The sequence below is a fragment of the Arachis ipaensis genome, chromosome B3, assembly GCF_059453495.1.
Source record: "Arachis ipaensis isolate K30076 ecotype BB chromosome B3, ASM5945349v1, whole genome shotgun sequence".
NCBI lineage: Eukaryota > Viridiplantae > Streptophyta > Magnoliopsida > Fabales > Fabaceae > Arachis > Arachis ipaensis.
This window is the reverse complement of record NC_142438.1, coordinates 17,329,833-17,347,815: the sequence shown is the minus strand read 5'-3', so window position 1 is coordinate 17,347,815 and position 17,983 is coordinate 17,329,833. Positions and strand designations below refer to the sequence as shown.

The 17,983-nt window shown below is 33.8% G+C and overlaps 2 protein-coding genes and 1 pseudogene across 2 annotated transcripts; 1 reads left to right on the top strand and 2 right to left on the bottom strand.

Moving 5' to 3' along the window:
* Nucleotides 1-1,437: 1,437 nt before the first annotated feature.
* Nucleotides 1,438-2,187, bottom strand: LOC148569936 (secreted RxLR effector protein 161 pseudogene; annotated as a pseudogene).
* Nucleotides 2,188-4,133: 1,946 nt separating this feature from the next.
* LOC107632715 (uncharacterized) lies at nt 4,134-5,801 on the bottom strand. Its single transcript, XM_016336381.1, has 3 exons — nt 5,643-5,801; nt 5,395-5,582; nt 4,134-5,301 (listed from the first exon to the last, which is right to left on the bottom strand). The coding sequence occupies exons 1-3, from the start codon at nt 5,799-5,801 to the stop codon at nt 4,134-4,136; spliced, it is 1,515 nt and encodes a 504-aa protein (XP_016191867.1).
* An 8,107-nt stretch (nt 5,802-13,908) lies between these two features.
* On the top strand, nt 13,909-15,483 carry LOC148569935 (uncharacterized). Its single transcript, XM_088509685.1, has one exon. The coding sequence runs from the start codon at nt 13,987-13,989 to the stop codon at nt 15,217-15,219; it is 1,233 nt and encodes a 410-aa protein (XP_088365811.1). The 5' UTR covers nt 13,909-13,986; the 3' UTR covers nt 15,220-15,483.
* Nucleotides 15,484-17,983: the final 2,500 nt, after the last annotated feature.

Here is a 17,983-nt window from a genome sequence, read left to right as displayed (position 1 = left end):
ATTAGTTTGATCCATTTTATCACCCCTAAAGATTAGTTGATCATTAGTAATACATTATCTATTTACAATATGGTGTTGTTTACCATGCCTAATTTTTACACTACATGATACAAATATAAAAAGTAGGACTCACGCTCTCTTCTCTCACCTTTTAGGCAAATTAGGCACCAATTTTATAGGCACCATAGAATTCCCCTTACAATATTTGTCGTTATAAATTTAGACGGTTTCATGTTATTTTTTTTTACATTTTTTTTTAATTAAAAGTGATTGATAAGGAGTGATTGAAATTTAAAAAAAAATGTTTTCACTATACGATTATGTTTAATGTTCATAAAAACATCATCACTCTTTTGTGTATTAAAATTTTCTAATGAATTGCAAGGTTTGATTGAAGAGGAAAAATTGGAATTCTTTAATATGACCCTGCTATAGAGGAAGTTAACCAGTAAACAAATTATTCAAGAAGAAGGATCTTTCACTATTCATAGATTTGAAACTGTCAAAAACATAAATTTGAGTGTTGATGACAATAAACTTGTTGAAATATGAGAGGGGAACAAGGAATCATGGATGAATTATTTCTTAGGTTTAGAGATAACATAATCAAATTAACGATGGAGGTAGAAATATAGGAATATCCAAACTTGTTAATTAATTGAAGCTCCAATACAAAGATTGAGATAAAACTTAAAAGTGGATCATTGTAGTGAAGTGGTAGATTATATTCTAAGAATAAAACTTAAAAGCGGATCATTGGTTATGTTCCTGATTATTGATAGAGGCTCAAGGTCTCTAAGCAAAGACAAAAGCAATTCTATGAGGTAGTAGCATGCTCAAGAACTTTAATAAATTTCTTGAATATTCCGTAAACACACAATGCTCAGTGTCTTCCTCACACTGTAATTTAGCAAACAACACAGGCAATTGAGATTCTTCAAGACAGATTCCTGAAATGAATGAACAAGGAAACTAAAAACACAACTAGCACTAATACTACAACAATAACAAAGCTTTATCTCATTTGACAATATCATTTCTAATATATTAGTCGACCCCATAGTGCCAAACATGAACTATGTCAACAGTCAAACCATAGAAATCAAAACTTCAAGCATTACACTAAAATAAAATAAAATCTGATTTACACTTGATAAATGGTGCAATATTTGTAGCAAGAGCGTGTGAAATGTTGTAAAAGAAGAGGAGAGTGAAGATAAGAAACTTAGGTGTATTGAATGGCAAAACTCAATTACACTATTAGAGTTACCCTTCTTATATAGATACATAGATAGGTGCCACATTAGCTGGCTTCTAACTAACTATCAATTACTAACAGAAATTGATTCTAATAGAAAAGATTCTACTCCTAACTATTAGTGATTCTCTTCTTTCTATAATGTGTAAGTGGTTAGTTTGGTTAACTGGTTTCCTAAATCAGGTAACACCCTCCCTCAAGTTAGGAGTGAAAATATTTTTCAGGCCTAACTTGCCAATAAGAGCAAAGAAGGTTCCTGGATTAAGAGGTTCGGTCAATAAGTCTGCAACTTGTTCACGGGTGGAAATTGGCAAAAGATGAATGACTTTCTCGAGCACCTTGTCTCTTACTATGTGACAATCGACTTCAATATGCTTTGTTCTTTCATGAAACACTGGATTAGAGGCTATGTGAATTGCTGCCTGGCTATCGCAATAAATGCTAACTGGTTGCTTTAATTCTAGTTGTAAATCTAACAGGATCTTCTTTATCCATATGGCTTCTCTAGTAGCTGATGCAAGTTCCCGATACTCAGCTTCTGCGGAAGAGGCAGCTACAGTTGTCTGTTTTTTACTTTTCCATGATACAATGGAACTTCCAACATAGAAACAATAGGCAGTAGTGGATCTTCTAGTATCTGGGCAAGCTGCCCAATCTGAATCTGAGAATCCAGTGACTGTGATGTTTACACTTGCAGGGAAGAATATACCATTAGCTGGGGCTCCTTTGATGTATTTGAGAATTCGGATTGCTGCCTTGAAGTGCACATCAGTTGGTGCTTCAACAAACTGACTTAATTTTCCAATAGCAAAGCTAATTTCGGGTCGAGTATTAGCTAAATAGAGTAACTGGCCAATGAGCTTTCGATACTCAGTATTGGAGGGCAGTGGTTCTCTCCCACCTTTTGTCAATTTCAAAGAGTAATCCATTGGTGTGGAAGCTGGTTTGCAGTCCTCAAGTTGATGATCTCAAGATATCTAGTGCATACTTTCTTTGGTACAAGGCCAGGCCATCCTTGCCTCGAGCAACCTCCATGCCTAGGAAGTATTTCAAGTCACCAATGTCCTTTATGCTGAATTTTGTATCCAACAATGACTTGATGAAGTTAATTTCAGTCATGTCATCGCCAGCTATCATAACATCATCAACATAAATCAGCAAGGCAGTGAAGCCACTCAGTTGAGACTTGGTAAATAAACTATGATCAAACTTTGATTGAGAATAACCAGAATCCAACAGAACTGTCTTCAGTTTGTTGTTCCATTGGCGGCTGGCTTGTTTGAGGCCATAGAGGGACTTCTCCAACTTGCAGACCAAACTCGGGGTGCATTCAAACCAGGAGGGGCTTGCATGTAGACTTCTTCCTCAAGATCACCATGTAAGAAGGCCGTATTGACATCAACCTGTTTGAGAAACCAGCCCTTGGCCACAGCAAGAGCTAACACAATTCTTAAAGTGCTGAGCTTTAAAACGGGACTGAAGGTGTTAAGGTAGTCAATGCCTAGCACTTGAGTGAAGCCTTTAGCCACCAGTCGTGCCTTGTATCTCTCAATCGTGCCATCAGGATTATGTTTCAGCTTAAACACCCACTTACAACCTATTGCCCTCTTTCCATTTGGTAGAGCAGTGAGCTGCCAAGTTTTCAGTTTCTGAAGAGCATCGAGTTCCTCTATAATAGCACTTTTCCACAATTATGTTTTATTGCTTCTTCGAAGTACTTGGGTTCTTTATCAGTGGAGATGGCTAGGGAGAAGGATTTATGATTTGAAGAAAGTGCACTATAAGACAAAAAATGTAAGATTGGATACCTTGAATCTGAGCTGAAATCTGTTGTGGTGCTTATACACTGATAGCTTTCCAAGTATTTAGGTGTCTTTCTTTCTCTGGTGGATCTTCTTGGAATCAAATTTTGTTCAGTGTTTCGTGCTGTTTGAGATGTATATTGTGTTGATGGAATAAAATCTTGTGATGCATAGTTAATGTTGTCTGTCTCGTGTCCTAAGGGATTCTCATGTAATGATGCATGTTCAAGTGAATTATTAATGTCATGTGTCACTGCTTGAGTATCAGTGGGTGCTGGTGTGGGTGCAGTAAAAGTGGATGTAGGGATAGTACATACATCATATGTGAAAGGATCATGTATGAGTGGATGTTGACTGTTGCTAGATGCAGGATGAGGAATAGATGAATTAGAGCAAGTGTTTGAGTTTTGATTAGAAAAGGGAAAATGGTTTTCATAGAATATTACATTCCTAGACACAAATATCTCTCTTGAAGTCATATCCATCAAAAGGAAGTCTTTGATTCCTTCCTTAAAACCAAGAAAAACGCATCTCCTAGCTCGTGGATCTAACTTAGTTCTACCTGAACTGATTGTGCTAGAAAAAACCAAACAACCAAAAATTTTAAGGTCAGTAATTATTGGAAGTGAATTATGTAGCACATAATAGGGTGACAGATAGTTTAAAAACTTTGATGAAATTCGGTTTATGATGTGCACAGCATGTGCTACTGCAAGATTCCAGAAACATTTTGGCACATTTGAATGAAATAGAAGTGCCCGTGTCACTCATAGAATGTGTTGGTGCTTTCTTTCAACAATCCCATTTTGTTGGGGAGTTTCGACACATGAACGTTGATGTAGTATCCCAGTTTCATTATAGAATGACTGTATTAAAAATTCTGCACCATTATCTCTTCTAATAATTTTGATTTATTTATGGAACTGAGTTTTTGCAAACACAACAAAATTCTTTAACAAACAAGTGGCTTCAGATTTTGATTTCATAAAGTTCATCCAAGTAAATCTTGACTTATCGTCTACTGTAGTAAGACAATACTTGTGTCCATTTATTGAAGGAATGGAGAGAAGTCCTCATATATCTACATGTATCATATCCAAACAATGCTGTAATTTGGTAGTGCTTAAGCTAAATGGCAGCAACTTTTGCTTTGCCAAGTGACATGCATTACAGGGATTCTCATCTGTGTCATAGGTAATGAAATTATAATATTTTTTCATGTCAATTAAACCACTACATGGTAGATGTCCTAGTCTATAATGCCATAGGTCCTTATCTCTTATGCCTTGTATATTCATGATGCATGATGTGTTAATGCTTGTGCCAAATTGCAGATTCCTTGCTTCAGCTTTCAGTGTATAAAGGCCTCCATCAGATTTAGCTTTGCCAATCATCCTCATGGAGCTGCAGTCCTGAATCTCACAGAGTTTGTCATTAAAAATCATTTGGCAATGCAATTTGTCCGTGAGTTTAGAAATCGAAACTAGCTTGTAGTTGAAAGAAGGTATGTATAATGCATTTATCAAATACAGATTTTTTGAAAAATGTATTGTTCCAATTGTGTTACTGAATGTAATAGTGCCATCTGGTAGCCGCACTACAATTGGATCAATTTTGTGATATGTTTGAAAATTATCAAGGGAGTATGATACATGGTCTGTAACCCCAGTATCAATTACCCATGCAGTGCGCTTGTTGTTTGAAATTGTTAGTGTTTTAACACTTATTTTGAATTGAAGAATATGTACCAAATTACCTTGATGAGGTGGTGATTGTGATTGTGTTACAATTTGGTCAGTACTTTGAATAGGCTTTAGCTCATAATTGCCCAAGAGTGCTAATAAAGCTTGTCTTTGCTCTGCAGTGAATCCAGAGTCGACAGCCCTACCTCCAACCAGTTGGCTACTGAGTTTCTCATTGTCTTCCTCAGTTTCTGCTGTTGCCATGTAGTTTACAGCAGCTTCTCCACTATTCATTTGCTTCAAGTGTGGAGGATAACCATGCTTCTTATAGCATGATTCAATATTGTGTCCTAGCTTCCCACAATGTGCACATTGCACCTTTCTACTTTGTCCTCTTCCGCCTTGATTTCTTCCTCCTCTACCTCTTCCTCTCCCTCTATTTTGTCCAGATTCCACAAAGTTCAAGGAAGGAGTAGAATTGTTCACGATCTGTGGGGAGAGCAATTCACTTTGGAATTGTCTTTCTTGTTGGGTGAGCATCGCAAATACATCGTTCAAGCTAGGAAAAGGATTCATCATCATCACTTGTGATCTCACACCGGAGTACTGATCATTTAATCCTCTTAAGAACCTGGTTATTCAATCTTCATACCTGTGACTCCTAATTACTTCTAATCCACAATTAAAGGTTACGCCACATTGGCACACTGGAATGCTTCTAAAATTATCAAGCTCTTCCCAAATTGTCTTCAATCTTGTGTAATATGAAGTTACATCAAGTTCGCTTTGTCTTATGGCACACAATTCTTCTTGAAGCTCAGCCACTCTGTACATATCACCCTGGTGGTATCAGTGCTCAAGTTCGTTCCAAATATCACAGGCAACATTGTTCCATATTACCGATTGAGATATGCTTGACTCCAGAGAAAGATTAAGCCAAGACACTACGTACGTATTACACCTTTTCCAGGGTTCAAACAAGCTATCGCCCTTCTCTGGTTTGGTTATCGTTCTATCCACGAAACCGAATTTGTTCTTCGATTCCAACGCCAATACCATTGCTCTCCTCCAAGATCCATAATTCTTTCCATTCAATATCACATTTGTGATCGATACTCCGGGATTTTCAGAAGGATGAAGATAGACGATTCTTGTGCCAAATTTGAAAAAGAGGTAGGAATTGGATTGTTACGTCGACTCAATTGAGTTTGCAGTGCAGTGATTTGATTAAGGAAGTAAGCGATGATCTGTAGATCGACGGTTGCTGCATCAGGTGAATTTTGGTTGCTACGATTAGGTTCTGCCATTGATACTCCAAATCAGTGCTAGATGTGCACGATTCAGACACTGAAATCTCTGGATTGTAGTGAGACACAGCGACTAAGTCGTTCTTCTCTCTCAACTCTTTTCTTGAACCCACGCTACTCTGTTAGAGTCCACGCTCACCGTACCATGATAAATGGTGCAATGTTTGTAGCAAGAGCGTGTGAAATGTTGTAAAAGAAGAGGAGAGTGAAGATAAAAAACTTAGGTGTATTGAATGGCAAAACTCAATTACACTATTAGAGTTACCCTTCTTATATAGATACATAGATAGGTGCCACATTAGCTGACTTCTAACTAACTATCAATTACTAACAGAAATTGATTCTAACAGAAAAGATTCTACTCCTAACTATTAGTGATTCTCTTCTTTCTACAATGTGTAAGTGGTTAGTTTGGTTAACTGATTTCCTAAATCAGGTAACAACACTTTTACAAAACTTCAAGCATCACCTCTCATTTGATTGACTGAATAAACTGCAAAGTTTCAATGTGAAAATTGGATTTGATGGGAAAATCAAAGACTTGACTTGTTTTTATTTTAAATGTCGAAAAAAGATTCACAAATTTACACACACAAAAAGAAGAAAAAATACACTTGGCTTAAATAAGTTTTTGGTCCTTCGACAAGCAACGTAAAATTTTGTTGGATCAAATTTATGTACGAACAAAATTCATGTAAATGTACAATTAAAATTCTAAAAAGGAGGTTGTCTTCACCAAAATCAGCACCTGCCTGTGAAAGATGGACCTTTCTTTGGCCTAGTTGGAAGCAACATATATGTACTCTGTCTAGAACTCCATTATAAACATCAAATGCAAATAGAATAATAAAAAAGGACCTGCATTTTATACAAGTAGAAAATAGATGCAATATACCAGACAGAATGCATCAAAGTCGCATCTTTATTTTCTCAAAAAGCCATAATAATGTGTCAAAAACAAACAAACACCGAGCCATGCATAAGAGGGGAAAAAAAAGGCTTTTTTTTATTTTTTTTTTCCAAATTACCCTTCAATTAAAGTGTAACTGTGTGACTAAACCATTGTTCTGAAAACCGAACCGGACTGGCCAGTTCAACCGGATTAACCGGAAACCGGTCATCTGGTCGGTTCGGTTTCACTGTAAAATCGTTCAGCAAAAAACTAGGCTAAGAACCGGCCGAATCGGCGGTTAACTGATGAACCGGCCGGGTTTTTTCAGGGTTACTGGTTTTTTATAATATATATATAACCCAACCCAACAATACCCAGCCCACCCCACCCTTCCCCCTTCTCTCCCTCTCTGTCTCTGAGAAACCCTAAACCTAGCCACCATCACTCTTCTACCGTCGCACTCTTCTCACCCCACCCCACCCCTCCCCTCCCCTTTCTCTCCGTCTCTGAGAAACCCTAAACCCAGCCACCATCACTATCCCACCGTCGCACTCTTCTCATCGTTCTTCTCCTCGTCGCCGTCAGTCGGTCGTCGTCTCTTCGGATCATTACTCTTCTTGTCGTCGTCAGCCGGTCGTCGTCTCTTCGGCGATCTCTCTCTGTCGCTCTCTTCAAGGTCAACAACACCTATTATCGTCACCTCCCCTCGACATTGAGTCTGAGCTGTTGGCATCGCTGCCGCGATGGACTGCTCCGTCGTCGTCGCTGCTCGATTTGTTAGTGTCCGTCTCTCTCTTCGAGTTTTCTCTCTGTCTGAGGGTCAGAGCTCAACGTCCTTTCTCTCTGTCTCTCTCACGGCGATTTGTTATTTGTTTGCTGGATTCAAGATTTTGATTTATTTGTTATCTGTTCATGATTTATTTGTTTGCTGGATTCATGATTTTGATTTTTGATTTTCTGAGGTTATATGTTCATAATTTATTTGTTTGCTGCTTCATGATTTTGGTTGCTGAATTATTTATTTGTTCATGATTTTCTGAGGTTATTTTTTGTTTTTTATTTTTCTATTTTTGAATTATAAGAAATTATTTTTGAAAATTTTCTTGTTTTATATTTTTGTTGCTGATTGATGAAGATGGCTGATTACTCGTGAGAATTCAGGGGAAAATAATGTTGTTGCTGCCTCTGTGTTAATTGGAGAACTTGACTTATTTGAACTTGTCACATGCTGGATTTGTGGGAAAATAATGTTGTTGCTGCCTCTGTGTTACATGCTTGGTTACTCTTGATCTTTCACTATCTTTCGACATGAATGGTTCAATGCTTTGTTGTTACTGCCTCACCTCCAAGAATTGCCATTTTCTTCAGAGATCTTCCATATTGACATTCTAGTAACTCAAGACCTCCATGGTTTTTTTTTTTGGACTTTCCACTCAATGGATCTCTTCATACTAGGAAGCACCGATACGACACGCGATACGGACACGACACGACACGGATACGCCGACACGTTCTTTTTATAAAAAGTTGGATACGACACGTTTAGGATACGTTGTGAATTAAAATTTAAATAATATATTAAATTAATAAAATATTATATTGTAAATATAAGAGGAAATATAGTTGCATAAAAAAGTCTAAAAATTATGCAATTATTAAAAAAAATAAAAAATTTTAATCTACTCTTGCCATCTCGCCAACAGAAAATGTATCAATTTCTTCTCCTCCAAGTCCATCATCCGTAAATACCACAGCTTCTATGTTTGGTTCATCTAAAGATAAATACGGAACCTCACTTAGATCTGGACTGTTGTCATCAACTCTGCTTCTATTAATTATTTTATTTTTAAATTTAAATTTTGATTTGTTTTTATTTTAAAATATTTTAAAATAAAAAAAAATCGGTTAATTGGGCCATAAAACCACAAAATCGAGTCGGACTTGTTCGGATTCGTGACAGCTTCACCAAAATTCTGCACCGCAAGAAGACACGCTACCGGTATGCTCGTTTGAAGTATCCGTCGAGTATCGGTATCGGATTCGTGTCCGACACGGATACGCCGGCACCATAGGAGAATCCGTGCTTCATAGTCTTCATACCATAATAGTAGGTCACACAAACTTCAGTATGTTAAGTTTTTGGTTTCTATAATTGTTATGTAATTGGAATAATTGTTGATGGTTGATTTCAGTGAATCTAGGATAATAGTGAATCTGGGATAATTTTGTCCTGCTGTTTTACTTCTCTTAAATTTTGATGGATGATAGTTGATGGTGTTTTGTTAAATTATGTGAAATAATTTTATTGATGATTGACGATTTTTTTTTAATTTGAAATTATATATTTAATTTTTAATAATTTTATTTAATATTTAATTAAATCGATTGAACTCCGGTTGAACCCTGGTCGAACTATTAAACCAATAAATCAGTCACTTTACCGGTTTTTTAACCGGTCCGGTTCTCACAACCTTGGACTAAACACATGATGTAAGAATAATATTAGAAGGAAAGTAAGCAGAAAGTGTTCTTTGCATGTCAAAAGTTAACACACTTTCTTTCACCTTGCTTTGTATTAAAATTTATTTGTTTATTTCAATCCTTTCCCTTAAAAGACCTATACATCAGGTGTAGAACTAGATGAAATATTAGAAAAGGACAAAAAATATTTATACAATAAAATAAGACTAAAATAAAATTTTAAAAGAGATTAAATTAAAATTTACATAAATTTATATAATTTACATGTAAAAAATTAAAATTAGGGGACATTGTCCCCTTTTTATGTATGTAACTCCGTCCTACTATGCATTCTTTTTTTCATATGAATATATAGTTGGTTGGTTTGTTTGCATACCAGAAAACGTGCTTAACGAATCTGAATTTTATTTAAAAATGTGTGAAATTTGAATGCATGATATTTATTTAATCAGACGAGTGAGCTCACCATTGAGAGTTTGGTTCAGCCACCGAGCCACGGGTGTCTCTATTATTTTTTCTTCTGGTGTTTCTTTTTTTTGTGGTCAACTTTGTTTTCTTTCGGTCTGAAGTGTATCGTCTTCTGTTGCAAGCGTTTATTTTTGGTATGTTCTCCCATTTTTGTTTTTGGACAGTGGAGGAATGTTAGGCCTAAAAATTGGGCTCAGCATAACTTGGGCTGAAATAGTGGATTCCCCAAATCGAAAAATGTTGGATACATTCTCATATTTGTCCTATTTAAATTTTTCTAAGTTTTAAAATTAATCGATGTAAGTTAATCGAGTGCTAAATTCTCTAATATATTCAAACAAATATAGGAGTTTCGACAACAGACCATTAAATGGAAGAAAAGTTACGTAAGGTGCAGGGTATGAGTATATTAATGTCAAAATAGATTTAAATTTTTGCAGAAAAAACGTAAAAAATATTTTGCTACTGCGTTTAACAAAGTGTAGACTTTTTTGGAGAAGCTTAAACAAATAAGCCAATTATGAAACGGAGGGCGTGCCTAATTAATGTCTCTCCATCCTTCCTTACCCAAGTGGTCAAAGTTTTTATCAAAGCCCTGGACATGAAAAAAGCTGTCCCACCACTCATCAAAGTTCCTATAAGCTAACGGAGAAAGATTCAGAATCAACCAATATTTTTATCCGTAATTATATTACAAAAATATCAATTTTTTAAAATTATCTCGGTCTTTATTTATAAATTATGCCACAAAAAAATTATAGTATTAAATTATTTTTATAAAAAATTATAAGAGACAAAAGTTTTTCTTAACTAAAAAGATTAGGATTTTTATAAATAAAAAAATTAAATAATAAATTTTTTAGTTTTTATTTTTATATAAAAGAGTTTATTTTTTTATTAATAATTAATTTTAACATTCGTTATCTAAAATTTAAAATAATTTAATGTGTATATTTTTATATTTGATTAGATGTTAAGTCTGTTGTACAAATAAAAATAATTAAATTTTATATTTTCTATTTAAAAATAATAATTTTTTTCTATATATATAAAAATATAATTAGATATTAGTGTAAATAAAATTTATATTGATAATTATAATAAAATTAACTAATTTTTTTTAAATAATTGAATCTTGATTTTAACTTTTAATCACAACATTAGTATTTTCTCTAAATTATATATAATAAATATTTGAAGAAAAACAAGTAAAAATATAGATTAGAAAGATAAGTAGTAAAAATTTAAAACTAAATAAAAAAGTATGTATATAATAATATTTTTTATTTAAATTATATTATGTTAATTTTATTTTTTGTAGAACAGAAAGGTAGAGAAAAATAGAGAATGAGAGAAAAGAAAGAAAAGAGAAAGATAAAGAAGAAGAATGAGAGAGGGAATTTGTTAATTTTGGAAATTAAGAAAAAGTTTTATTTTAATTATAATAAAAGAATATCAGATCATACATTTTGATTTGCCAAATTACTAATATAAAATATAAATTATAAATTATATATAAAGTAGGAAGGATAGAGAGAAATAGAAAAAAAAAGAGAGAAGTAGATAAGAGAATGTTCAGGAGGAGATTTATTAATTTTGGAAAAAATATTTTCTCTAAATTTTAATAAGAGAGTGTCATGTGACATATTTTAGTTATTAAATTAGTTAGTAATATATAAATATAATATATAATATAGCTATAATTTAATTTTAATATTTTAATTTTACTTTTAGTTTAATTTAAATGCAATTAAAGAATGATATGTTGTATATTTTGATTGTCAAATTTGTAATTAGTCATTAACAATGATATATAAGAGAGATTGAGTGAAAGGAATGAGAAAGATAGAGCAAGGGAAAGAGAGAGGAGGGGAGAACTCTTTAGTTTTGGAAAAAAAAATTAATTTCAATTGCAATGAAGGAATGGCATGTGGTACATTTTGGTTGTAAAATTAGTAATATATAATAGATATATAAAATAATATATAATATAGTTATATTTTAATGTTAATTTTAATTAATTTAAATACAATTAGAGAATGTCATGTTATATACTTTGATTGTCAAATTTGTAATTAGTCGTTGATAATAATATACAAGAGAAATAGAGTGAGTGAAGGAATGAGAGAGATAGAGAAAGGAGGAGGAGACAAATATGTAATTTTAAAGGAAAAAATTTGATTTTAATTGCAATAAAAAAGTAATATGAGATACATTTTAATTGTAAAATTAATAATATATAATAGATTTTTTTAAAGACCAAAATAAAGAAAGAAAAAAATCAATTTTTTCATCAATAATCAGCCAATATTTAATTTCTGTTTCATTCTCTACAATAACATTTAAGAGGAGTGGTAGGAGTCAGTCAGTTTTGTAATTTATAATCATCAATTAATTATTATTAGTATTTTTAATGGTATAAAATTTTATCAAATAATGTAAAATTACTCACTTTTATTTTACTGATTAAGTACGATCAAATTTTAATAAAAATATTAGCTCCCTAAACTTTCTCGCTCTAACAGTCAACCCTTAAGCTTTACTCATCTTACTTTATTAGCTGATTGAAGATGGGTTAAACTAATAAGATATTTAGCCATTGTATTTGAAGGTGTTTATTCATCACTTGCATGCAGCAACCAAACTGAGACAAATAACTACGTCTAACAGCATTATATTTTCCGATTAATCTATACTTAATCCGTGTGATTATATTCCAGTTGCAAGCCGCTTTAATTTGGTTTATCCTTGTCCATAATCGTTTGTTTATCCAAATCTAGTTACGTACATATCATTATTGGCTTATAATAATAAGTGATACAGTGTGACTAAGTAGAGGAATGCTGACTAAATGAGTGGTAAAAAAGTCAAAAGGGGACAGAAACTAGAATTGTTTTGGAATTAATATTTCCACCACTGCCCATTCAGACATGTCTCTATTCTTATTTCTTACAACACCAAGGATACACGCCACTAGTTAATGCATTACATATAGAATGGTTCTTACATGGTTGTCGACTTGTAGCCATTTAATTTTACACCCCCAAGTAGGGTATGTAGCCAACGATATCTATACGCGTTCGTAGAGTTGACCAACCCTTTTCCGTGTATGTCAGCGTAGACTTATATTACTGTGAATTTTAATACGACGAGAATAAAAAAGATACTAACTAAAAATCAGTCAAATATTTTTTCTAATGTATCATTTAAAATTTTAATTTGGGATGAGAAGTAATTAATATCAAATATTATAAATTAAAAACAAATAAAATTAATTAAATATAATTATAAATTAATTAAATTGTTTATTTTTTGACTGATCACCTCTTGGTTCCAAATACTTTTCCATTTTAATATGCTTATCTTATTTTTATTATGTAAGTATTATTAAAATTAAAATTATATTTTTTATATTTTGACAATATTTTTTGAATAAATTTTTTATTAAATAATAAAAAATATTATATTAATTTTAATAATACTCACCTACTATCAAATATTGCTATCACATACCTAAATATTAAATTGATAATTATAATAACGAATGGGACTAAAAATTTGATGAAAAGGTTCTCTTATTCTCGATCTGCCTTATGGTAGAAGATCTAAATCAATTTCCTAACTGCAATATAAATTATATATGTCCCACAAATGAAATAATAGAAGTTATTATGAATTAAACAGTAGCTAGCTAGTACTTCACATTTTTATTTTATGCATGAGAACATATATATGAGCACCACTAGTTATTATTATATAGCTATTTTTTGGAATGAATTAATTAATTAATTAAACCTCAAGAACTATATATTATACATAGGGAAAAAATATGTTTATAATGTATACGAGTATAGCTCCGCGCGCCCAAAGTTTTTGGTTGGGCTTTTGACTTAAAAGATTTCTGGTCTTTATTTAATGTGATGGGCAACACCCCAACTACGTCGAGAACATGCATTTATTGGACACAGCTAGCACTATAATAAATAATAATCTTATAGTGGTGGACGAACCCTATATAAACACATATGGTAGATTCGGAAACAGCATAGAGTGCAGATAAACAAAGTGTTTATATCGCTCTACTCTTGTGATAACTATGACTATGATTATTTCCCATAAAAAATGGCTACTCGTGAGTGTTCTTGTTCTTTGTATTGGTCTGCATTTGAGTGCAATTGCTCTTGGTGATCAAAAGCTTGACAAAGATAGGTTTGGAGACGAGGATGATTGTAGGTTTGGAAGATGTAGGGGTGATGGGTTTGGTCCTGGAGGGAGGTTTGGTGGTCGACGTGGTGGTTTTGGAAGAGAAAGAGGAGGTGGGTTTGGTGGTGGTGCAGGCGGGGGATTTGGAGGTGGTGGTGGTCCTAGAGGAGGTCTTGGAGGTGGTGGGGGATTTGGTGGTGGAGGAGGAGGCGGCATTGGAGGTGGGGCAGGTCATGGTGGAGGTTTTGGTGCTGGGGGAGGTGTAGGTGGAGGAGGGCTTGGTGGTGGGGGTGGAGGAGGAGCTGGTGGTGGTGGTGGAGGGGGCTTAGGTGGTGGTTCCGGACAAGGTGGAGGCTTTGGAGCTGGGGGTGGTGTTGGTGGTGGCGCAGGAGGGATAGGCGGTGGAGCTGGTGGAGGAGGAGGAGGTGGTGGTGGTTTGGGTGGGGGGTCAGGCCATGGTGGTGGCTTTGGTGCTGGCGGTGGTGTAGGAAGTGGAGCAGGTGGAGGACTTGGTGGAGGTGGAGGAGGTGGTGGTGGAGCTGGTGGAGGTGGAGGAATAGGTGGAGGTTCCGGTCATGGTGGAGGCTTTGGTGCTGGTGGTGGAGTAGGAAGTGGAGTTGGTGGAGGAATCGGTGGTGGAGGAGGAGCAGGAGGTGGTGGAGGTGGAGGAGTAGGTGGGGGATCCGGTCATGGTGGAGGCTTTGGTGCCGGTGGTGGAGTAGGAAGTGGAGTTGGTGGAGGTGTTGGTGGTGGAGGAGGAGGAGGAGGAGGTGGCGGAGGTGGAGGAGTAGGTGGAGGTTCTGGTCACGGTGGAGGCTTTGGTGCTGGTGGTGGAGTAGGAAGTGGAGTTGGTGGAGGAATTGGTGGTGGTGGTGGAGGAGGAGGAGGTGGTGGTGGAGGTGGAGGAGTAGGTGGAGGTTCCGGTCATGGAGGAGGCTTCGGTGCAGGAGGTGGCGTAGGAAGTGGTGGTGGTTTGGGTGCAGGTGCCGGTGGAGGTCGTGGCGGAGGAGTTGGTGTGGGAATTGGCATTGGCATTGGAGTTGGCGTTGGAAGTGGAGCTGGTGCTGGCCAAGGAGTGGGAGTCGGTTCTGGCAGCGGTGGAGGAGGCAGTGGAAGTAAACACTAAACATACCTCAAGGACTTGTGGAAAATAAAACAATGTTTGGACTTAGTTTAATTTCTCTCAAAAGTCAAAAGTCAAATTGAGTCAATTATGTGATTATCTAATCGTTTTTGTTTTCTATGATTTTCATTTCAAGGTTCTTGTGACTATATGTTAATTCGATAAAGACCACAGTTTTTCTTTTATACAAATGGGTTCACTATTGTCAACGTTCTGCTATAATATACAGGGACCATGCACATCTCTATTTTTGAAAATTACAACAAATTAATCAATTGCATATATAGATTAAGGAAAAATATAGGATATTTATTAATTTATTGTTAATAATAATTAATATTAAAGACATATTTACTAAAAAATATATGTATAAGAAGATATATTTAAGAGACATATATATTTATAAAAATATTTTTATTAGACACAACTATAAAAAAGATAATTTTATTAGACACATTTATAAAGATACTTTCATTAAACACAGTCATAAACAAAAGTTGACAGAAGTTGATAAAATTGTTATTGATTACGTAGCGAAATTGATAAATTAATGATTAATCAATCGCCTTTCTTCCAAAGGTGTTCATCTAGTCGCACCTTCCTAACACTCAAGTAATTGACAACTACTCTATGAATAAATAATCTAACCGCTCAATGATAATCTTACTAATAGGAATTAACATGGAATTGTTCAGAAATGGTGATTACTAATGTATTTCTAGTGAAACTAGGAGAAAGACGTGAAGAATAAAGCTCTACATTTAAACAAAATAATTAATCAAGTTTAACAAAATTGTTATAATAGCTTTTTAAATCAAGCGCTTCTTTCTCATTCTCTTTTTCTGTATTTTTTTTCTTTCTTTGTTTCCTCCTCTTCCTCCTCCTCTTTCTCCTTCTTTTTTGTTATCGTTATCACTAATAATATCAACATTTTACAAACATCTTTATTAGTTCTGATTTTTTCTACTGCCATCATTAAATAATTTTGGTCTATTTTTTAATTTATTTTGGTTCATTTATGTGTTAATTGAGGTTCAATTGATGCTGTTGAAATCTATTGACCAAATTCTTTATTCCTTAAGTAATTTTGATTTATTTCTTAGTTTAATTGAGATTTATTTGGATCCAGAAATGAATTCGATGTGTTTTTGACTTTTTGTTAATAATTGAGCCTTTTTTTTGGCAAAAAAGAATGAAATGATTTACTATCACTTTATTCAATTTGTCTTGAAAGCCATTCCAACCATCGAGATAAATTATTCATCGACAACACATCTGGACTGCAAATGAATCGAAAATATTATTAAAGCAAAACTATTGTATAATACCAAATGAATCGAACATCATATATAAATCTCACCCAACCATATTCTGGATTCCACAAATTTCAAGCAAGCTTGAAATAAAAATTGGGAATGTGTGTAGAAAACTGCTGCCAAATTAAATGACCTGTCAATAATATTAGTTTTCACACAACAAGTTATACACTAGTAAGAACTATAACTATAATTAATATCAGTAATCAAGATTTTGTCTCCCAACTGCTTCCTTCTTATTCTTCAAGTCATGCATGATTTTAATTGCAGTATAAAATGAGAGAATATGTAAGTAACCTTAATCTACCGTCATTATAATATAAAACCAACTATTGTTCTATAAACATTATTCTTTTATTCATTTTTATTGGATACTTATGTTATTTCTTATATAAATTTGAATTCAGAAACACATGTGTCTAGAATGAACGGAAAATATTATCAAAGCAAAACTATTGTATAATACCAAATGAACCGTACATTTGTCCATTGTATAAATTCGAATTCAGAAACACTTGTGTCTAGAATGAATCGAAAATATTATCAAAACGAAACCACTGTATAATACTAAATAAACTGAATATTGTTCATTATATAAATTCAAATTCAATTCAAAATGTTAGTTTTTGTTAGCAAAATGTTGGTGTTGTTGGTGATTACGAAGATGAAAGAGAAGAAGAAAAAGAAGAAAAAGAATCTGGGTGCGCGAATTTGAAAAAAGGAGGAGGATGAGAAGGAAGAGGAAACGGTGAAATTGAAAGAGAAGACGAAAAAGTCGCGTTATTTAAATGCGCATGTGATAAACGCTGATGTGATAAAAGTGGTTTTTGTTAAGTTTATACCAATTTGGTTGGACTTGGATACAAAAATGCTTGGATGTGTAGTTGATCTGATACATGAAATGTTTGTGATTCACCACCCACTACAAGCATAAAAGTACGAGAAAGCTAGACTTATTAGGTATGACATTCTTCTTTGGAGAGTAAACACCCAATTTGATTTTTCTATATTTTTATGAAAAATAAAATGATTTTTATCTAAAAAAGTGACACTGCAGTTCTTAACAACATTATTTTAGGATAATACAATTTTTTTGTTAAAAAATCTGTTAAATAATAACCAAAATTATTTTTATGAGAATTTTATTTGTCATGTGTAAAAATTTTATAATTTAAACTCAAAATCCTCACAAACTATTAATAAGTTTATTTTTAAAAAATTTCTTCACTAGTAGTGGATAAATAAAAAAAGACCATTACTGAAAGAGATGTCACAAAAAAAATTACAATACAAAAATCTATAAAAAAAAAAAGTAGCGTCGCATAAAAAATGGGATAAGAGAATTGTGATGTTGATGGTATTGCTTTCGGTGTTGATTGTGGTGGAAGAGATCATTATGATGACAATATATGATTGCATAATTGAAATATAAAAGTAGAAATTATAACAAT

Bases quoted from the DNA above. Each gene is read 5' to 3' on its own strand.
- LOC107632715 (XM_016336381.1), bottom strand. From the start codon at position 5,801: ATGGTATTGGCGTTGGAATCGAAGAACAAATTCGGTTTCGTGGATAGA. The intron at 5,583-5,642 runs GTAATATGGAAC...TGATACCACCAG, and splicing joins AGTCAAGCATATCTCAATCG to GGTGATATGTACAGAGTGGC. The intron at 5,302-5,394 runs GTATGAAGATTG...TCCTTTTCCTAG, and splicing joins GAAGTAATTAGGAGTCACAG to CTTGAACGATGTATTTGCGA.
- LOC148569935 (XM_088509685.1), top strand. From the start codon at position 13,987: ATGACTATGATTATTTCCCATAAAAAATGGCTACTCGTGAGTGTTCTT.